This window comes from Phymastichus coffea, unplaced genomic scaffold, assembly GCF_024137745.1.
Source record: "Phymastichus coffea isolate CEN01 unplaced genomic scaffold, Cenicafe_Pcof_1.1 PCOF00020, whole genome shotgun sequence".
In the NCBI taxonomy this organism is placed as follows: Eukaryota; Metazoa; Arthropoda; class Insecta; order Hymenoptera; family Eulophidae; genus Phymastichus; species Phymastichus coffea.
This window is the reverse complement of record NW_026706831.1, coordinates 2,622,147-2,646,382: the sequence shown is the minus strand read 5'-3', so window position 1 is coordinate 2,646,382 and position 24,236 is coordinate 2,622,147. Positions and strand designations below refer to the sequence as shown.

Genomic DNA, 24,236 nt, shown 5'->3' with positions numbered 1-24,236 from the left:
AGAGAAGAATCATTTTTTAAGAAAATAATAAATCAGAATAGGAAAATTGTCAGAAAAAGTATTTTAATTACAAAAATTGTCTGAGTCGCTAAGTCGGAAAGAAATACATTAGCAATAAAAATTAATTAGAGAAATTAGAAATCCTGCGGAAGAAAATTTAAAAATAAATAAATAAATAAAACTCGGAGTAAAAATAAAAGAGTTTTAGAATATTGTGCTTAAAAGAAATTTAGGAAATCTTGCTGAGAAAAATAATATAAAAGTAGAAATTTTGAAATAAATAATTTTGCAAATTAGAAAAATTTAAATAAGAAAATTGCCTGTTATAAGTAAAATAAATAATTTTAAAATAAGTAGTATCAAAGAATGAAGGGTTTAATTAAGAAAGTTTAAGTAAAAATAAAGATAAATATCTTTTTGTAAGAATCAAAATTTATATTTAAGGAATGAATTGCCGTAATATATCTGTAAAAATAAGATTTTGATAAAACGTTCACATACAGTTTTTCTCTCTCTTTTCGTTTAGCTATGCCACCATTTGTCGGTTTTCATAATTCTACAAACGAATAAGTTTTAATAAAATTTTGTTGTTAGATAGATAAGATTTTTGGTCTTTCTTTTAGTTGTAATGCCACCGTTCGTAAGTTTTAATACTTTTTCTAACGAAATAGTCGACACGGTAGATGAATTAATCGAAGACATTACACATTTAAAGGACAGTCAAATATCCGTAATTAATAGGGTTAATAATCATAGTTCCGATATCACAAGAATAATCAATAACGGTCGTAGTCTTAGCGCACGTGTCGCGAAACTTGAATTAGAGAATAAGCATAGAATTGAACAAATAGCTAGTTTGGGAAATATTTGTGTAGATTTAATCAAAACAAATACTGCCCTAAAGAAACAAGTTAAAAATCTTAGGAAGCAAGTAAAAATTAATAACAAACTAATTAATAGGAATACGATTTCAAAAAGGGCTTTAGCAAATGAAGTAGATAAATTAGCAAAGTCATTTGAAAATTTACAATTATAAGTAAAATAATTCGCGATAATCCTTAGTTTATACACAGGAATAGATAAGGTTTTATTACAATAAATTAGATTGAGATTTCTAGTAAAAGTATATGAAATTCAGACTTTTTTTTAGAATCATTCTAATTATTGAAATATGGTATTAATATAAGTTTGGTGTCTTTGTTTCGATATTGTTCTAGTGGAATTAGGATATAGAACAACTAGAAAACGGCTAACTAAAACACAACGAAGAGCTCTCGGGAGAGAGATTCGAAAGCACGAGTTAGGATTGCCAAAGGACAAGTATGAAAATGGATTAAAAGAGATATCTAAGCAGAATAAAATAGAGTTAGCTCGTCCGATAGAGATTTGGTCAACACCAAAAGACGAGGTACAGGGTCCACCCAAACAACCTGCACCTTCATCAAGTAACTTGCCTACAACATTAGAAGAAAAGGTCACCCAATTTCGAAGATGTTTATGTCGACATTTTGTTATCCCGGAAAAGTGTGTTCGTTGTCAACGAACATTTAGGAGGGAATACAAAATACCGTTTTGCGAAAATCAAAGATTAAAAAAAAAGCATAATATTAAAGACGCTGTTATTAAAATTGCAAAAAGTGACGAGAAACTTAAAATACTGAAGGATGGTACAAAAGTAAACCCGGAGGTTTACGAAGTTTTACAAAGATCCTTGCGCGCGATTAAAAAAATTAAGATACAAAAGAAATCTTCAGAGCCTCCTTCTATCCCCAAAGCTCTTTTGAATCCGCCTTTACCACTGATAAAAAAAAAGAATGTAAATTGTAAGGCTTCTCCCAATTTATCCTCTGCTAGTGAGCCGATATCTAGAATAGACAAATTTTTCGCATTAATAAAAGATTATAAGAATTCCTTAATTAAGTTGTAATTACTTAACAATTTGTCAACATAAAATTATGTAAAAATATATAAATACTTGTAATATTTAGCAAAATAAAACACCAAATAAATTTACACCTTCTAGTATAAATTTCATTTTTTTTTCTCTTCTCCCTTTGTCTGACATATATAAATGCACATAAGTATATTTATTAATGAGCGAAAACAAGAATAAGCGACTTACACGCAGCCAGTCGAAAACCTCGAGTGTCAGCTGGACAATTAGTAAAGTTGGCAGAGGTCTAAGGCGATCAACCGAGTCACTCTCTGATTTAAATAATATTCAAGACAGCCCTGCTTTAAATCCAAATTTTAATTCTAACAGAGCTTTGCGTCAAGCCGAAACTGCGTCCACTTCACATATCTTAAGCGACCCTATTATTGATTTACCGATCCCTTTTATTAATTATAACAAAATGCCGCCGAAAATCAATAATAATAGCGAAGCAGAAATATACGCCGAAACCAAAGCATTACCAGGACATGTAGTATCGTTAAATGATGCATTAAGTGTAGTGCCAACATTTGATGGAAGACCAAACCAATGGACTTAATTTGTAGAAGGATGCAAAGAGGCATCAAGCATAATACCGCCAAACATAGAAGAAAATTTAACCAAACGCTTAAGATCGAAATTAGAAGGAGAAGCACGTGCTACAGTAGTAGGACAAACATTTTCTAGTGTAGACGAATTATTAAATCATTTAGTTGACATATTCGGTCCTATCCAAACACTAAATCAATTATTAGGTGAATTAGGCAATGAGTTTCAAAGGAACGAAGAAAAGGTATTAACTTTTGGAAATAGGTTACGACTGTTAAGTAGTAAAATTATTGAAGCTAAAAAGAAAGAAGAGAATCTAGAATCTTTAACGCCTACACAAAAACAGACAATTGAACAAAACATATTTGAATGCTTTAGAAGAGGACTAAAGCCCGAAATTCGGCTAAATTTACCTAGTGACACCACTATCCTAAATGCGCTAAAGAATGCCATAAAAGTCGAAAAAGACCTAGAATTACAATCAACATTGCGAGCACGAGCCTCTAATAATTCTCGTTCTTTCAGATCAATAACCCTCTGTCAAAATTGCAATAAAGAAGGCCACAATGCCCTAAATTGCAATAGTATAATTAGAGGAAGTAATAATAAACGATGTAATTTCTGCAAAAAGGTCGGTCACGAAGAAAATTCATGCTTCTCCAAGTTAAGGAATAATATTACAACATGTCAAATTTGCAATAGGAAAGGTCACGTTGCTAGTGATTGTCGAACACATCTCAAATGTCAAATATGCAATAGAAACGGCGATATAGTTGCAGACTGCCGAACTCGAACACAAATAAGAATGATAAATCAAGTTATTTGTCAAATTTGTGATAAACCTGGCCACTCAGCGAAAGAGTGTCGCAAAAACTTAAGCATCAACCGTGATACAGAAGTTATTTGCCAAGTTTGTCGTAAGTCAGGCCATTCAGCAAAAGAATGTTATAATAGTAATAGTGTTACTCCAAACACTAATTGTTTTTATTGCAAGCAACCAGGCCATTATATCGCTAATTGTCCAAAAAGACAACCATATCGCCATCAGTTTCAGGGAAACGGGCAGCAGTCCTCTCATCAGAGCGCGATGCAGAGGACCAATTCGAATCAAGCGCATCAATTACAAGAGACGGAAGTATCGCTCAGTCTTATACCGTAACAAATGAATCAAAAATTTCAGCTAAAGTCCCAATAATTAATGCAAACTTCTTAGGTGATATCAAATTTCAAATTATGATTGATACAGGCTCAGAAGCTAACATAATGAAAATAGAAATGATTCAAAGTTACACAGAACATATAAATAGTACTAGATGCAAACAGTTAAAGGGAATAGGCTCAGAGGTGTTTATCACATTAGGAACAATTACACTATCAATATTTGGTTTACCGACAGAATTTCAATTAGTACCAGATGATTTTCCAATACCTTGTGAAGTAGTTTTAGGGGCTACATATTTTTCAGAAAGCAATTCTGTAATAAATTTCGAAACATGACAATTTATTGTAGGAGATCATGTCATACGATTTCAAGAAAATAATGTTCAATGTAGCAATTTTTGTTATTTATATAGTACAGAAGGAATAGAAGAAGTTAGTATAAATGCAATACAAAAGATTTCTCCAAAAGTCAAAGTTTTAAATCCAGCAACTGGTACCAAAGAATATTTCCTAATAGACACCGGGTCCGAAGTCAATCTAATAAAGAAACGTCTTCTGTCACCTGGAAACGAAATTGATACCACGCAAAAAACACAAGTCCGAGGAATAGGAAAAGAAATAATATCAACTCTTGGTACAACCGAAATAAGGATATTTGACACTTACACGATCTTTCATGTAGTCGATGATACTTTTGGAATGACTTACGAAGGAATATTAGGCGCTTTATTTCTCGAAGAAGCTAAAGCCATCATAGACTTTGGATTTAATAATTTTAGAGGAGAAAACTTTGTTGTACCTCTATTATTAGAACGAGACCTCGGAAAAATCATGCCAAGACCACAAGTCAATAAAGTGCAGCTTAGTCCTGATGAGTTTGACAGAATATTAAACGAATTAATACCCTTAGATTTTGGAGTACCGTTTAATTCGACCGTCAGACACGTTTATAGTATTGCACAAGACAGCGTTAACGAAGAATTAGATATAGAAGATATAGATAATGATTTAGGGATAGCCGACGTAATCTTAAATGAAACCAACGAAGATAGTAATAAAAGCATAGAAGATTATTTAGATTTAGGTCACCTGAACGATACTGAAAAAAGTTACATTGTTAATCTCATTAAGGAAGTACGAGATGTCTTCTATCTTCCTAGCGACAAGTTACCGGGAACCGACCTTGTCTTGCATGAGATAAGAACAATCGATGATGTACCAGTAAATAGTAGACAGTATCGATTTCCTCACGCGATGAAGGATAAGATTAACTATCATGTCGAAAAATTACTAAAAGCCGGTATAATACAAGAATCTACTTCACCATACAACATCCCCATATGGATCGTACCTAAGGCAACAGACAGTAATGGAAGAATGGTGTTGGACATGAGAGGATTGAACGAAAAAACAATCGCTGATTCGTATCCAATACCTAACATTACACAAATTTTTGACCAAGTAGGAGGTGCTAGATTCTATTCCGTACTTGATCTCGCCATAGGATTTTACCAAATCAAGATGCACCCAAAAGATGCGCATAAAACGGCTTTCAGTACTCCTTTCGGCCACTATGAGTTTGTGCGTATGCCATTCGGTTTGAAGAATGCACCCGCGACTTTTCAACGTTTAATGGATACGTTACTCCGCGGACTTCAAGGGTTAGATCTGTTCGTGTATTTAGACGATATACGAGGTGTGATCAAAAAGTAAGGTGAATTTTTATTTTTCTCATAAAATATTTATTTATTCATCAATTTTTATTTTATCTTCTTCAAAGTAATCTCCCTCGGATATAATGCACTTGTGCCAACGCTTTTTCCAATCCTCAAAGCATTTCAAAAAATCATTTTTTGTGATCTTGTTTAGTTCATCCTTCGATGCCGTCTTTATCTCCTCAATCGTGGCAAAACGCCGTCCTTTCATGGGCCTCTTTAGTTTTGGGAACAAGAAGAAGTCACAGGGGGCCAGATTTGGGGAATACGGTGCCTGTGGCATCGTTACTGTGTTGGTTTTAGCCAAAAATTCGCGCACAAGCAACGATGTGTGAGCAGGGGCGTTATCATGGTGCAAAAGCCAATTTTTATTTTTCCACAAATTCGGACGTTTCTGGCGGATTGCTTCGCGCAAATTGCGCATAACTTGCAGGTAATATTCCTTATTTACTGTTCTACCCTGTGGTAAGAACTCATGATGCACCACGCCCCTGCAGTCAAAGAAAACTGTAAGCAAAACCTTTACATTTGATCGAACTTGGCGTGCTTTTTTTGGTCTTAGTGATCCAGAATGCCTCCACTGGGACGATTGAGTCTTAGTCTCGACGTCATAACCGTATACCCATGTTTCGTCACCTGTTATAACTCTGTTGAGTAAATCTGGATCATCGTTGTCGTCATTCAGTAGCTCTTGGGCGATGCTCATGCGACGTTTCTTTTGGTCGAAATTGAGCAATTTCGGAACAAACTTCGCTGACACACGTCTCATGTCTAAAACACTCGTCAAAATTGATTGGCACGAACCAAATGAGATGCCAATATCATCAGCAATTTCTCTAATGGTAATTCGACGATTTCCCAACACTATTTTCTTCACTTCTTCAACATTCTCATTAGTTGTTGATGTGCTGGGGCGTCCAGAACGAGGTTCGTCGTCGGTGTCTTCTCGGCCTTCTTGGAAGAGTTTATACCACTTGTAAACATTTTTTTGGCTTAAAGTAGACTCACCATATGCCACTTTCAGCATTTCAAGTGTTTTGGAACATTTGATTCCATTTTTCACACAAAATTTAATGCAAACTCTTTGATCCATGTTTTTAGACAGCAGCAAATCGTGGAGCACGCAAAACACTTCTAACCTTGATGCCTCTCACAAACAAACCAAACATACTACAAAGCTGAAATTTGGAACGTATGTTATAGACGAGTGTACCGACATAACCAAATAAAAAAGTCGAAGATCGAACGGACGTGGCCAGCTAAATTTCAAAATTCACCTTACTTTTTGATCACACCTCGTAGTTATATATGCAAATACACTTGAAGAACATGATCGCAAATTCCGAATGTTAGTGGAAAGATTACGAAAAGCAGGATTGGAATTGCAGATTGGAAAATGCAAATTTTTAATGCGACGAGTTAATTACTTAGGTCATATAATAAGTGAAAATGGTCTAGAACCAGATCCGAAAAAAATTGAAGCAGTTAAGGAATTCCCAAGACCAAAGTCGGTTAAAGCTGTGCGTCAAGTTTTAGGGTTATGTGGCTATTATCGTAGATTCATTAAAGATTTTGCGAAATTTGCTAAACCTTTGACCAGACTTTTGCAAAAAGATACGGTGTTTGAATGGACAGATAAAATCGAAAGTTCATTTTGTGAACTTAAAGAGTTGCTGTGTAGCGCTCCATTATACAATTCCCAAATCTTGATAAAGATTACATAATCCGTACGGATGCCTCTGGAATCGCAATAGCAGGAATACTCTCACAAGGCACTATTGGATCGGACCAACCTATTGCATACACCCCCCGAGTACTACGTGGTCCGGAATTGAATTACGAGGTTTACGAAAAAGAAGCGCTCGCAATTATTCACAGTATCAAAGCATTCAAATCATATGTCTTCGGATGGAAAATCACCATTATTACTGATCACCTACCTTTAGTTTGGTTTAAGTCAGCCGACCTCAATACCAGGGTTTTGAAATGGCGTTTCCAAATTTCTGAATATGACTATGAGATAATTTATCGCCCAGGTAAAGCCAATGCGACAGCCGATGCACTATTACGGAATCTGATAGAACCAGTTAATGTAAAACATATACGTCAGAATGATAGAGAAATTAAAAATCTAGTTTATTCTTATATTAGCAAACAGACAGGTGAAGAGTTTCAATTCTTAATTGATTCTACTTCCACTACCAATATCATTAAATCCTGTTGTGTACTGGACGATATACCTATCCAAATGTCCAATACCCATGTCTTACCCATGCAGAGTATTTTTGGTGAAGATGATTACCAAGAATGTGGATTTGTCAAGTTAACAATAATCGGAAATGAAATAGTATTTTATGTTGTTGCAAATTGTCAAATGCCATATCACGGAATCATAGGTAAAAATTTCTTATACAACACCAGTACGAAGATAAACTATAATAACAATAGCATAAACGAAAGTAACGTAGTAAAACCTGTTGTTAGTGAAAGTAACATGCAAAAATATAGAAAAATTTATAATTTATATACGCCACTCGTTGACGAAGAACCTCCTTTATTGAATATATATAATCCAAAATACGGATGGACACAGTATATGATTAATAGTTTATCTGAACAGAGTCTAATAAAGGAAAAGTATACTTTAGGAATTCGTGATGAGACCTATCAAATTGACCTAATAGATATTAATGGTTTAACCCATAGAACTTTAGGATCAATAACATTGAAATTATTTGAGATACCAATGAAATTCCATATTGTACAAAATGACTTTCCTGTAAATTGCGAAGGCATAATAGGATCTGATTTCCTTTTTTCTAGTAAAGCAAGTGTTAATTTTGACACGAAGACAATAAAAATAGGAGACACTTACATTCCTTTTAGAAGACGGAAAATACCAACACAAGAAAATGATAGTTACATATCTGTAATCACCGAAGCAGACAAAACTCATCAAATTCCTGAAATAAATGTAGTTACTAGAAGGCAAAGACAACAAATGGAACAGTCATCTGACCCTTTGGTAGTTCAACAGGAAACTGAAGAAATCAAACCAATAAAACGTCCACGCGGACGACCCCGAAAAATTCCTATTAATAATGATAATAAAAAAATTATTCCACACCTAAGAACACCTCCTGTAGAGAAGTTGCCTATACCTGAATCTGTCGAAGTTGCTTCAAAACATTACCCCGAAAGAACTCGAAATGAGATACCTGATTACATAGAAAGTGATCTAGACGATAGTGAACTTGAAGCTGAAGCACGAGTTATACCCAAAATACCTATGCAACCCAATCAGAATCTGCCACACAATATACAAGATCCCGATTCCGAAGAGGACTCAATGAATAATAGTTCGGGTGAGTCCGTAAATAACGACAACGACACCGCTAATATAGTTAAGGTTAAAGAAGCCATACATGTGCGCAACGACAATGTTGCTTATTTTATAAGCAGCAATGGACAACCTTGTGATGAAGGCGCTCGAAAATTGATAGAAAATAAGAAAATTAATACTAAGGTAATCTTACAAGTGGGTGAAGTCTCAAAAGAAAAGAAGAAGAAGAATTATCATCAATTTGGACTCTGCATATGAGGAGACAGCCCAGAATCGTTAACTCATATCAAAGATTATATACATATTACTTTAAAATTATTAAGAGATTTGCTAATTAATACTAATCAAACTGAAGTCTGTATTTCACAGAGTAAACATATAGAGAATTTAAGTTGGTCAGAAATAAAGTATTTATTAGATAGCGTCTTTAGAAATAGTGGAATAAAATTAATAATTTGTACAGATAAGTTAGAGTATGTACCCTTAGAACAACGCGACGGAATCTTTTATGAATTCCATAAATCCCCAATTGGAGGACATCGTGGCGTTTCAAAAACCTTTCACCGGATCAGACAAGAATATTATTGGGAAAATCTAAAAGACGATATACAAAGGCGAATCCAACAGTGTCTAGAATGTTAATTGAAGAAATTAACTCGTTTACAGACCAAACAACCTATGATAATAACTGATACATGTGCTACAGTGTTTGATAAAATTGCTATGGATATTGTAGGCCCTCTAAAAAGAACAATAAAAGGAAATGAATACATTTTAACCTTACAGGATCAATTAAGTAAATTTTGTCTAGCTGTCCCATTAGCAGACATCTTATCATCAACAATAGCGGACGCATTTCTTAAGAAATTCATTTGTGTTTTTGGATGTCCGAAAGCTGTGCTTACTGACCAAGGCAGAAATTTTTTGAGTTCACTAATGACGCGTATTTCCAAGCGATTCAAGATAAAGAAATTAAAAACCACAGCATTCATGCCTCAGTCGAACGGTTCCCTAGAAAGATCTCATCACGTATTAATTGAGTACTTAAAGCAATACACCGATCTTGACAACGATTGGGATGATTGGCTCGACCTAGCTATCCTAAACTACAATACCTGTGTACAAGAAAGTACCAAACATACGCCGTATGAAGTTGTATTTAGCCGCTTAGCTCGAATGCCCTCAAATAATCCCCTTCGTGAAAGCGATACGTTACCTACATATAAAGGATATATAATAGATTTAGTTGCGCGTTTATGTAGTATACAAAAATTAGCTTACGAAAATTTAGTTAGCTCTAAAGAAAAATCAAAAAAATATTATGATAGACATATAAATCCAAAAGAATTTAGTTTAGGTGATTACGTTTTCTTAAAATCAGGACCTAAACCAGGGACATTCGGGGATCATTACTCAGGGTCTTATAAAATAGTTGGTATTCTTCCAAAACATAATGTAAAAATAGAGACTAAAAAGAGCACAAAAATAGTTCATTCAAATAGACTCCGAATTTCGCGTATAAACAAATCAATCAAAGAAAATAAGCCGAAATAGAAAGAAAGGGGAGAGAGGAAAAATATAATATAATATAAAATAAAATGAGATAAATCATAAAACAAAATATATATATTATGAAACAAACAATAGATAATTGAACAAAAGGAACATATAATGAAATATTTTCTGATTACAGAACCGAAAACATGATGCATTCTTCTCTGTTATCACTGATATTTTTAACAATAACTAATCCAGTTACAGCCATCATAGGATACGACTGCGGAACAAGATCTCTTAATATAACCACTATATCTTTATTAAGCGTGGAAGAATGTAAAATGCCTTCTACAAAAATAAACGTAACAAGAAAATACATTCAATTATTACAGTTAAATAACTATGAAACTTCTCAAGTGATTCAATGTAAAGTCCAAGTAGACCGAACTGTTTATTATTGTGGAATGCATTCACATAATTCCATAATAGAGAATGGCGCGATAGAATATTTAATGGATGTAAGCCAACAAACGTGTTATGATTTACACAAAAGCGGTACATTTCATTTTGACAATTCACATGTATTTCGAGATATTAAAGTTAATCAAACCACAGTTAGACCCGCTATAGTTGCAGGAAGCGTAGATCATAATGGAGAATGTACCTATGATAGTTATTCCGATGCTTATGGAAGCTGGAATTCCGTAGTTGTCCAAGCTAAAATAAAAGTAACTTTATAAGAATATACCGCTTCTGTCGATTTAGATAATAACCAAATAATATTACGTAGTGGCGTTAGATGTATTTTAGGTAGTGAACATTGTATAGATTCTGAAGGAGGATACACTTTTTGGGAAAGTGTACCTAAAGATGTATGCAAATTTAATCCGTATCAAATATTGTATGAAGGAACAGCTAATCAAATTGAAGGTGAAATAGAACAAACTTTATACTCGTTAGTAACACAAGACATTGCTTTTGCGTTAATATCCAAATCTAAACGTAATCTATCTGGTTACGAAATTATAGTTACTGAACACCCAAAATTATTTGTTTATATTGTCGAAAATAATGCATTTTTTCTAAGTAAGAAAATATCAATGAACAACCTAGATATATTTGCGTATGTAAATTCTAAGTTTGTATATGTAGAACGTCACATAAAAGTACAATTAAGTCGTATGTACAAGGATGTTGTCGTACATCGCTGTAAGCAAGAAAGAGAAATTATGAAAAATGCACTTGCAATTGCTAGTCAATCTCCCGATCAGTTTGCCTATAATCTCATGAAAGGACCCGGATACATGGCTGTGACAGCAGGAGAGGTAGTGCACATCGTTAAGTGTATACCCGTTGATGTGAAGGTATCGCAAGGAGACGAATGTTATGCTGAACTAAAAGTAATCCATAACAACCATACCAAATTCTTATCTCCCAAAACACATATTTTGAAGGCTTATGGGACAGTAGTTGATTGCAATGCTCTCCTACCCACATTTTTTTACTTTAATGATGACTGGTATAAGTTTTTACCAAGAGCAGTAGAAGCAAAAACTCCCACCACTCTTAAGCCTTTTTCTGGATTAACTTGGAAGTACCAGAATATTCCCTCACTAGCCACCAGCGGAATATATACAGAAAAGGATCTACAAGATTTAATGAACAGAATCCTGTTCCCCTTGGAGCAACCTGCAGTAATAAATGATGTAACCCGAGAAATTCGTGGACACACCATAAAAGACAGTAACGTAATAATTGGAAGGTTAATGAACGAGAATGTAATGGAGCAGTTAATAGTCAATACCTGGAACAAAATGTGGATGAAATTTATGACCTTTGGTACTTTCAGTGCCGGTATACTTGCAATTATACTAATTGTCCAAACTACAAAAAAATTAGTAGAAGTCCTCATCAATGGAATAACTCTACATAGCATTTATGGATGGTCTTTTCATCTGATTGGGGCCATATGGAATAGTTTAACTACGTTTCTGATACATTTAGCACCAAAACCCACAGAAGCGAAAAGGGATGTAGAATCATCAGCAAATATTGCCACCGCTCCTGGACAGGAGTTATATCCGGCTCTACATACAACAGAAAATGAAATAACACAACACAACCAGAGTAATTCGATTCCAGCATCACAGTCTCAAGCAGTTAAACCATCGTTTGGGTTCCTCCCATGTTAGGGCAAGATCTTCGAGATTAATAAAATAATAAAAATAATGATAAAACCTTGATTACTGCATGATACGACAAGATCCTTATAATTAGAATAAAAATTTCGATTGCTCTTCTTCGTTGCACTCCTCTAGCAATCGTTTAAGTGTGGGGGTGTGACGGCCAGCCGTAACTTAGTTTTTTTTTCCTCTATTAATTTAATTATTAAATATGACGAACGGAGTGGGAACCTTCCTAATTTCCCACGATGAAAAAGCATTCGAAATATAAACTTTGATAGTGGCCCGAGCCTGCGTACTCAAGCTTACAATCAATGCTCTATCCTGCTTTGTCCCACACGCATGTGTTGACAGGGGCCTACGATCACCGCGTATACAACGTGAAGTGTTATCACGCTGATAATGGAAGGGAACCATAAAAATGCAATTTATCTTTTTTTTCCCACCGATTTTTAAGAAAATATCCATAATATTAAATAGATTTTCATCAATTTTGTAAACTATTATAATGCGCATCTTTTTGTCACCGAATAACCAATAAATAGAACAATAATGTATTTTATAATAAATCGTAAAAGGTTTGGATTTTTCTGAATGTTTATAATAATCACTATGTATCGTTATAATTAATTAAGCTTAGTACGATTATGTATAAGTAATTATAAACTATAGCGTTACTCTTGCTCTTAAAAGTGGCACTCCGAGAGCTATCTCTGGAGAAAAGGGCCCAAGTTAAAAAGGGACCGCCCTTTCTCTCTCTGAAAATTCACGCCCACAGACCAATAAAGAAATTCTGGATATGATTAGAAAATTTCCCATCAATACAAAATTTGGCCGTTATCGCTTCATGGGCCTGAGGAAAGGGATTTCCACCCAACCACCCACGGCTTATAAAAAGCTCTGTACAAGGCTGGAAAGTAGAGTAGTGGAAGTGGAGTGAGCACCAGGAAGTCCCTAACAAGAAGTGTTTACCAGTGAGTGAGTCCCGGAGGAAGCATCAAAGAAGAAAAGTCAGCCAAAATTCAATTAAGAAGTTACCCAAGTATATTCAGAGTATACAGAGAGAGAAAGAGGCCAAAGAGCAGAGAGAGAGAGCGCTACCTTAATAATAAGTGATTTGATAAAATAAAAGTAAGTAAAATCTTATATCTGGCTATCCTTTTCTTTCTTTAAACAATCCGCCCTCTTTTTTTGGAAATTCATTAAGCGTGAGTCTGGTGAATTTTCATTAAAGTCCCTTAAGAACACATTAAGCGTGAGTATGGTGTGTTCGTAATAACATTTGGTTATTACATTCCGCGTTAGCATACAGTTTTCTCAACGCAACAATATTGCTCGTCCCGGCTTATGTGTTACACGATAGCCAAATCAGAGCAACCCTGAGTTTACGCTTACTCCAAGCGTACCTGAGAGTGACCCCGACGTCACACCCCCTTAAGAAAATTGTTAATAATTTTTATATTTACTTACTTTTATTTCAACTACGACTCCACTACACAAGGAACACTCTCACAATAATTTAACAGTTTAATAGCAGTCACAATTAGTATTTTTAATTACTTTAAAAGCAATCACAATTACTGGTAAAAAATGTTAAACGTTTTAAGAGAACGATTTTCAAACAAATCGTTATTAATCGATGACGATCGAACGTAGTATGTATGGATATTCAAATTTGTATTTTGTATACAATAAAAGAAATTATTACATAGTGTAACGGTCCTATCTATGAGCTAGTTTACTGCAACTAGTCTAACATATCTATTTATTCAAATCAATACATTAAGCGGCGCTACCTTACTGTTTACGCGATTGTGAATACAAATAAGAGTCGAATCAAAATAAACAGCGTGACGTCACAAAGTAATAGATATAGATATAATGATTTTTGATATTAAGAAAAATATGTTAGAGATAATTTTAATATAACAAAGTATTGATTATATAGATTTTAGCATGTAGATTCATAATATAATAACAAAAATTACATTCACTTATGAAATAATAATGAATATCAATATGCAAAGTTGATTTATTTATTACGTTAACAATATGAAATATTAGAAAAATGTAAATAATTCATATGCAAAGTGAATAAGTATAGAACATGAGTAAGAATTGGTTTCATTAATAATAGCTGAATAATAACTGTTATTAGTAAATATACAATTAATAATTTATTTAAACAATAAGCTGTATATAGAACGAAAGTATTAATTTTATACTTGAAAATGATAGCTTTATAATTTAGGAATCTTAGATAATTAATCTAATAATTGCATTATAAGATTAGAAAAAACCGTTACAAATATGAAAAATTAGTCATAATTAAAATGTTATTAACTAATTTAAATATTTATTTTTAGAGAATACTTCCAAAATTAATCAACTATAAAGTTATATGAAAAGTTAATAATTTTCTATTGTAAATATTGTAATATCACGTTAATTAACTTTATTAGTATAAACTTTATTAGTATAAACGTTAATTAACTTTATTAGTAATAACTTTTGACGACACTATTTGCAATAATTGTATATTGTATAAAATCAACAAATAACAAATTCTGTAAAATTTACATGTGTTAAAATCTTAATATTAATGGTCACTTACTTGTAAATTAAGAAAACTCATTTCTCAAAATTCGCGAATGTCTCTCGAATTTTCGATGACATCTCTCCTGCAAAAATCAGCGGGAAAATCTGTGTATAAATAGGCCCACCTTTGCACAGGCTAGCATTCACTTCTAGCCTTGCAAGGTGAGCACATGAGTCTGAATAAACTTGGGTTATACCTAAGTTCTTTCTCTCATTGTGATTAACTGAGTAAGACTGTTCCTTCCTTATAATTTAAGCTCGACTTATAGAACATCTCGCGCTATAAGAAACTTGGGCCGAATTATATCCTATCAAAGAAAGACTTTAGCTCTGCTTATGGGACAATTCGCACCATAAGAAACGAGGGCATTGTCTGACTTTCCTCGAAATATTGTACTTATTTATATATATTTGATTTATTTATTAGATTACATTTGATTTATCTATCTATTTTATTGACAAGTAGAGTAAAATTATTGGAAACAAATTCTTACTCATTAGCTAGATACGAGAGTTCGAATTATTTTCTTTATAAGTGATACGAACATCACAATAGAAATAAAGACAGAGATATATTGTAACGGTTGTCGATTTCTTCGTAGATGAATCGTCGTCCGTTAACAAGATTTCTGTCACCGCTATTTCCCTCTTTTGGCTAGCTCTGTGCTGGACGCTCAGCCTGAAAACGAGCGCGAAAGCACGAAACAACAAAGAAGAGCGATGGTTGTAGATTCTCAGAAAACGTTGCGAGGGAGAAGGGAACGTAGAGAAAATCTGGTATTGTCGAATAAATTCGCCGTCTTACTCAACACAATCAGAGCGGATTTTATTCGTTATTCGTTTACACACTCGCGCGCATTCCGCATTGACCGAGAGATTCGCGGCGCATGGTCTCCTTAAACGTACGCGCGAGAGAGAGACGGGTGATACGATTTCGGTCGGCGCGCAGGCCGCGCAGTCTTCCGCACGCGAATATTACAATATCTAGGTGGACTTACGCGAGCGAACGCTGCTGCAGACAGCTTCGCCTTATATCCAAGTTTAATCTCGGGAAGGTCGTCGCCCAAGGTGGTCGAAATCAGGCGAACTATGTTTTGATCCTTGTTTACTGTGGGCGACGATTCGCAACGAGCCGGATTCCCTTGCTCGGATGGTGTCTCCCAATCTGATCACTCTGACGCGATAGCCGCCGTTGGACACCAACCTCAATCACCACACTTCCTCTTCACGATACTCGCTACACCTTACTCGATTTCTTCACGCACACGAAAATGACAAAAAAAGGAGATAAGAAGACAATGGAACCTTGAACGCATGCTATCCGCTTGCCGGTCTCACGTGTACTCTGACGAGCCCGCGTGTCGTAGCTATCTCTCTCTCTCTTTCTCGCTGCGCGGGTCTTTTGCGCATGGCGCGCTATTTCAAATTCGCTCATCTACCCCTTAACGAGCCTACTCGTTACAATATATTTAATATATTTTTATTGTCAAATAAATTATTTATTTTATTAAAAATACATAAGTATGGAAAAATAATAAACCCACGTCGTAATGCCTGTCCGAATTTTATTTGTTTGCATGACCGCAGAATGACAGCTTTCTGATGGCACGGCGTGCGTCGCTTTTCGTGCTTCCACTGTACCTCCATTATGATGTCACGCCGTGACGAGCACGCGCGTGCCAGACCGTGCCGGCACGCTGTGTTCTCTGGGTAGTCATTTTAACAAAAAGACGTACAAAAATTCATTTGATCATAACTTTTATAAAAATTAAAATTTTTTTAAAATATTTTGGGATATTATTTTTAACACATAAATCTTCGGAAATATGCAAAAAAAGGTATAAGATTCAAGAAGTCGATTTTAGGTGGTTCACTTGAGAAAGTTTGACTCAATATTAAATGGGTTTTAATCAATTTTGTAAGTTACTATCAAATGGTGATTGTTCTAATAACCATCGTACCATTATGGTTCAATCCTTGCAAGAACAAAATAACTAATAAATAAGCGAAAACAACAATAGAACCGTAATGAATTTTATAATAACTCTTAGAAGTTTATAGATTTTTTTAAATGTTTATAATAGTTAATTATTGAATTATTGTAATTTATAGTTATTATAATTTTCGCACTATCAAATAATCACCATGTATCGTTAAAATTAACTAGGTCTAGTACGTTTTTGTGTAAACCATAGCGTCACTCTTGCTCTCGAAAGTTGAAGGGATCTTCTACAGAGATCTCCTGTACCGACCTTGTTCGCGACTACTAACGCCGCGCCATCGCCGTGGCCGGCTCCAGCAGCCACCGGCAGCGATGAGCATTCGGTCACCCACCTCAAACTTCTTTTTCTCCTATTCGTAACGCATCTAGGTGTGTTGTACACTTGTGGCTGTTCTATCATTATACCGTGTCCGAATTCCGCGTTTTAAATTAGTTTTGTTATAAAGAGGGAAAATAAAAAAATTCTCAATTGTACAATATATAGCTATTATTTGGTCATCAGCATATTAAATTGATGTTAGCCTCGGGAAGTACTAATTATATACTCGTATTTTCAAGTACAATTCGATATGTAGCCTAGTAGTAAGAGCAAAAACCCAAAGAAAGAGGTATTTTAACAAATATAATTTATATTCTCATACTATTTTTTGTAGAATTAAGAAAAATGTAAACATGTCATAAATTGTCAAATCCTAATTAGTTTATTCTTATTTGAGCTCTGTAAGTCCATAGGTCATATGGTAAATTTAGTAAATTATAATTCTTGTTTGAATCATTTTAAATTCTTTATTATAGCTAGAACAGCTGACAATAAATGAGTCAATAAATATAAGATAATTATATCTAGAGCGTAATATCGAATTGAAATTTCCAGAGCAAATTGAACAGAATGTAAAGAGAATGTAAACTTCGGTCCAAACAGAGTCTAACACTGAAAATGTTGAAAGTAATTGTGAAACAGTGTCAAAGTATGTTTAATTATTAAAATTTTTTAGATTGATATTTATTGTTTTTAATTCTTTTTTAATATAGATATTACAGGTCTGAACCAAATGCTGAAGTGTCAAAATTTAATGCTGACGATAACAATGACAACGTCAACTCTTTATATTCTGTTCAATTTGCTCTGGAAATTTTAATTCAGCATTACGCTTTAGATATTGTCTAACTATAATAAAGAATTTAAAATGATTCAAATTTAAAATGATTTAAATTATAATGTTGAATTATAATTTACTAAATTTACCATATGACCTATGGACTTACAGAGCTCAAATAAGAATAAACTAATTAGGATTTGACAATTTATGACATGTTTACATTTTTCTTAATTCTACAAAAAATAGTATGAGAATGTAAATTATATTTGTTAAAATACCTCTTTCTTTGGGTTTTTGCTCTTACTACTAGGCTACATATCGAATTGTACTTGAAAATACGAGTATATAATTAGTACTTCCCGAGGCTAACATCAATTTAATGTGTTGATGACCAAACAATAGCTATATATTGTACAATTGAGAATTTACTTATTTTCCCTCTTTTAAACAAAACGAATTTTAAACGCAAAATTCGGACACAGTATAATGATAGAACAGCCACAAGTGTACAACAGACCTAGATGCGTTACGAATAGGAAAAAAAGAAGTTTAGCATAGGTGACCGAATGCTCATCGCTGGCCATCGGCAGTACCACTCTGCCTGCCGACTAGTAAGTTGCTCCTTTTGTACATACCTGCATTAAATAAAACCATCTTCTATTATTACAACGGCTGGTACGCCTTTTCATTTTTCGGATCGACTTCATCTACCCTGGACACCAGGATCAACAAAGTGACACTCCAAGAGCCATCTCTGGAAAAAAAGGTCCAAGTTAAGGAAGGGCCGCCCTATCTCTCTCTGAAAACTCATGCCCTCCAACCAATTACAAATACCAAATCGGATAAGAAACTTTTCAATCGTTATCACGTCATGGGCCGGAAGAAGGGGATTTCCACCCAACCACCCATTAGTTATAAAAAGCTCTGTATAAGACTGCGGGACCGGACACAGAAGTATAGACATTTTTTTGAGAAGAATCAGTAGTGCAGTGTAGTGCCAAGAAGTCAGCCAAAAACTCAGCCAAAAACTCAACCAAGAAGTCAACCAATCAAATCAAATAAAATGTAAATGAATTTTATATGTGGCTATCTTTTCTTTTCTTCCTTTCCTGTTCTTTTCTTTCTTTGTAGTTCCCCTTTCTTTGTCGAAATTCATTAAACGTGAGTCTGGCGAATTTCCATTAGAGTTCCTTAAGAACACATTAAGTGAGAGTCTGGTGTGTTCAATAATAACACTCAGTTATTATTTCCCTGTTAGTATAGTTTCTCGGCGCAACAATATTGCTCGTCCCGGCTTAAGCGTTGCACGCAAGCCAAATCAAAGCAATCTTGAGCTTATGCTTACTCCAAGTATACCTGAGAGTGACCCCGACGTCACATATATAAATTTTAATACGCTGTGCCATTACCTCTTTTTCAAATAGATGTTACACCTTTCTTGTCTGCTTTCAAAACATGAAGTAAGTGCAGAATTATCCTTACTCCAAACATTCTATAACAGAAAAGTACATTTTTTCATTTTGCTAAGCAAATGTCAGTTTGCGCATGCGACATAAGGCTTATTAACCCATGAACGACCAAAGAGGTGAGATTTTGGACATATTTTTGATCGCAAAATTCATTTATAAAACGAAACAATAAATTGATCCAGGGTACCACACCTTATGTTTTTGGGTGTGCTGAATCTAAATCCGGGCTCAAAATTCAAAAATTTTGCTTACAGAATTAAATATGGCCGATTTTTTATAAAAAAATAGGGAAATTTTGAAAAAAAAAAATTTTTTTGAATTTTTTTTCTACCATAACACATGTCAATATCGAAATATTTCTTCAACCATGAGTGCACAAAATTGTTGAACTTTAACAGAATATTTTTATATTCAAAATTTTTTTTCCAAAATGGCGGAAAAAATGCCAAAATCTGGAAAAAAAATACGTTTTAGGTTACTATTTTTTTTCTCAAAAACTATGAGGTTCGGGAAAAAACTTTATATTACAAAATGACTTATAATTTGTCAAGAAAAACTCTGACATTTTTTGAAATTTTTTTTTAATTTTTCAAAAAATTACAGAATTGAAAATTTCACAAAAATTTCGAAAAATTCTGTAAAAATTAAAGAGTATTCTTTGACTAATTCTAAGACATATTTGATCTTATAAATTTTTCCCGAAAGCCTATAGTTTTCGAGAAAAAAATTCTCAAACACATGTGGAAATTCTATTCAACCGTTTCAACTTTTGGAATTTCATAAGATAAGTTAGGGTGCAAATGTACGGGATTTCCATTGTCCATGAGGTTGGAGGAAAAAATCGTATTACCTGAGTATTACCTGAGTGCTCATAACATTTATATTTAGATTTTACTCTCAGCGTAGCCCACTCTTCTCTTAGAAAAGTTTTACCAAAATCTATTTGGGCAGATCAATTGAAGTCGATAAATATAACGTGATTTTTCAAATCAAAAGTTATTCAAATTCATCCTTTGAAATTAGGACGATTTTCTTAACACTTTCGTGTTCATACTAGCAATGCCTCGAAAAAGATCGAGAAGTGCTGTTTCTTCTGAATCTGGAAGTGAATCTGAATCATGCACCACAGACGATAATGAAAATTGCATGATACCCAATGCAGAATATTCTGGTTCTTCAGATTCTGAAAATGATTCAGATAGTGATTCAGATAATTACCGTGATGAAAAAATACCGAAAGCTACTTACAAGAGAGTTTCAAAAAGTTATCAAGCTGATCAAGCTAAGCTTGAAAAAGATTATAAATTTGATTGGGTAGTTGGTGAAAAGATATATTCTGATATAATTGAAGATAAAATATTATTTCCTAGATCTATAAAAGAAAAAATTAGAAAATGTGATCCAAGAGAACTGTTTGAACATTTTTTTCTATTGAAATGAAAAATTATATTATCGATGCATGTAAGGAAAATCATTTTGACTTATCATTAGTCGATCTAAATACATTCATTGGAATCATTATGACAAGTTCATTCAATAAACGAAAATCTTAAAGAGATTATTGGTCAACTGACCCTTTTTTATCTTGTGAAAAAATTTTTTCAGCAATGTCACGATCTTATTTTGAAATGATAAAGTCTAAATTGAAATACTCAAAGGCCAAAGATAAAGATCCACAAGATAAGGCTTGGCGAGTTCGTGCTTTGTTGAAACTGTTTCAAAAGACTATTCTGAAGTTTGGCTTTTGGAAATCAGCTTTATCAGTGGATGAAATGATGGCTAAATCGTATGCTAGAACGTGTTTGAAACAGTTTATACGAGAAAAACCTACACGATTCGGCCTTAAATTTTGGGATTTGTGCGCTGCTAATGGATACTTATTCAATATAGATTTATACTGTGGAAAAAACTCTGTAATAGGAGATAAGTTATCTAAATGCGCTTTAGGATCTCGCGTGGTTTTACATTTATTGAAGCCTTTTTTTAAATTGACTTCTGATGCAAAAATTCCTTTTTATCATCTTTATTTCGACAATTACTTTACAAATTTAGATCTTGTTGTGCATTTAAACCGATTAAAATTGAAATGTACTGGAACTGTTAGAGACAATCGTGTCCCAGTAAAAAATGTCATTCATAAAAAGGTTCCACGTGGAACATATGCAGTAAAGCATGAAAAAAACTCTGGAATAAATTACATCACGATTATGGATTCAAAGCCAGTATTAATACTATCTACAGCTGCAGGGGTCACTCCATTATCATCAGCAAAGAGATACAATTCGATCGAAAAAGAAAAAGTCGATATACCAGTTCCGCAAGCTTTTCACCTTTATAATTAGTCCATGGGTGGAGTTGATGTACACGACGGTCACTGTAACAATTTGTTGCCAAGTATTCGTTTAAAGAAGTGGACGTGGGTGGTTTTCATTAGACTTATCAAGCAGCAATTACAAATGCAGTTGTAATATTCAATGCTGCTGATGATAGTAAAAAAAAGTTGGAACTAAAGAATTTGCAATGTCAATAGCGAAAAGTTACATTCATGATGCTGAAAAAAATAAGGAAAAGCATACAACAATTCGAAAAAAGAAACAGAACAAGTGTTCCATTTGTCCAATAAGAACATATGTGTACTGCGAGAAGTGCAATTTGTTTTTTTGCAGTGCATGCATGAAAGCAAAGCATGTCTGATTACAGTGAGAGGCCAGGGAACTCACTATAAAAAAGCACCTCGTAGAGTGAGAGGCGAGGGGACTCACTATAAAAAAGCACCCCGAGGAGTGAGAGGCAAGGGGACTCACTATAAACAAGCACCTCGAAGGAGACATGATTTTACTACGTCCACGCTGTTATCTCTGGGTTACGCTAAGAGTAAAATATAAATATAAACTGAAAGTAGTTACACTTTAGAGGTACTTACGCAATACTTTATTTAGAACCTCTTGATAAATTAAACTTCGGTACGTTTATACCCCAACTTATCTTATGAAATTCCAAAAGTTGAAACGGTTGAATAGAATTTCCATAATTGTTTGAGAATTTTTTTCTCGAAAACTATAGGCTTTCGGGAAAAATTTATAAGAGCAAAAATGTCTTACAATTAGTCAAAGAATACTCTCTAATTTTTCCAGAATTTTTCGAAATTTTTTAAAAATTTTTAATTCTGTTATTTTTTGAAAAATTAAAAAAAATTTTCAAGAAATTTTCAAAAATTTTAGTGTTCCTTGACAAATTATAAGACAATTTTGTTATATAAAACTTTTTCATTAACCTCATAGTTTTTGAGAAAAAAATAGTAACCTAAAACGCATTTTTTTCCAGATATTGGCATTTTTTCCGCCATTTTGGAAAAAAAACTTTGAATATAAAAATATTCTGTTAAAGTTCAACAATTTTGTGCACTCATGGTTGAAGAAATATTTCGATATTGACATGTGTTATGGTAGAAAAAAAATTCTAAAAAATTTTTTTTTTCAAAATTTCCCTATTTTTTTATAAAAAATCGGCCATATTTAATTCTGTAAACAAAATTTTTGAATTTTGAGCCCGTATTTAGATTCAGCACACCCAAAAACATAAGGTATGGTACCCTGGATCAATTTATTGTTTCGTTTTACAAATGAATTTTGCGATCAAAAATATGTCCAAAAACTGATCTCTTTGGTCGTTAATGGGTTAATTGTAAAACAATAATTTAAATTATCGCAAAACTAAGGCCATTATTGAATAGATAAAAAATTTTTCTATACATTTCAAATGAGGGTGATGGTTTCGTTGCCTCAGAATTGAGAAAAAACCAATAGTTTCTGAGAAAAAAAAAATTTGAAAATTCACCAGCACAAAGAAATATTTTTAACAACTTGGTAACTAAAGAACGTAGTATTTTTTAAGAATGGATTCATAATGTATACATCATGCCAAATTTTTTAGCATATAGCATATTACGTTTCCTAATATACTCGTAAGTGTGCCAGGGTCATGGAGGTCTCTGAGCGGCAATGTTTTCTGAGCGCTTTCAGTGTACACGATAAAAAAAGTCTTTTTGAATTCTCTGATTGCTTCTTTATTTTATTACTCCTGCCCAAAGATAATACCATTCCATCCAATATGCTGGGTCACCAATAAAGTAATATCCATTTTTGCATATATTTTTACATACAGGGTACAAATCTAAAGTTGTGAACTCGCGGGCATCAGTCTTTATTTTTGTTAAAATATACATCTTTGTCAGCTCTAGCTATAATTAATATTTTTATATGTCATCTATCTATAGTGCCAATAATACTATTCAAACTTCCAAGTACACCAGTGAGTATTTCAAATTGCTCTGTAATTTCTCTTAGTTTATTTTCATTTGAAGGCAATTGTATTGCATTCTGACAAACATCACTCAACAATCCGCTAGTGACTCGATATAAGCAAACTTTAATTATTAATTTTGACACTACAAATCGTTTTGCTATATTTGTATAATTCTCTGGCATTGTCAAAACATAAATATCTATTGCTAAACATTTTTCAGAGTACACAGAAACTACCTATACTAGCGTATAATAATTTTTCATGTATCATTACGAAATGAGATTTGGGCATTCGAAAATCTTAATAAAATTTTCTTTCAGACATATATGTCAACAACTCACAAAAATTATTAAATGTTGCATATTGAGTTATTAGGTTTTT

General features: G+C 33.6%; 1 protein-coding gene across 1 annotated transcript; it reads left to right on the top strand.

Moving 5' to 3' along the window:
- Positions 1 to 20,609: 20,609 nt before the first annotated feature.
- LOC131675402 (piggyBac transposable element-derived protein 3-like) lies at positions 20,610 to 21,892 on the top strand. The gene is made up of 2 exons (XM_058954371.1): positions 20,610 to 20,864; positions 21,209 to 21,892. Exons 1-2 carry the CDS (start codon positions 20,610 to 20,612, stop codon positions 21,890 to 21,892), a joined length of 939 nt encoding a protein of 312 aa, XP_058810354.1.
- The last annotated feature ends 2,344 nt before the right edge of the window (positions 21,893 to 24,236 follow it).

Bases quoted from the DNA above. Each gene is read 5' to 3' on its own strand.
- LOC131675402 (XM_058954371.1), top strand. From the start codon at position 20,610: ATGCCTCGAAAAAGATCGAGAAGTGCTGTTTCTTCTGAATCTGGAAGT. The intron at 20,865-21,208 runs GTAGTTGGTGAA...AAATACTCAAAG, and splicing joins AAGATTATAAATTTGATTGG to GCCAAAGATAAAGATCCACA.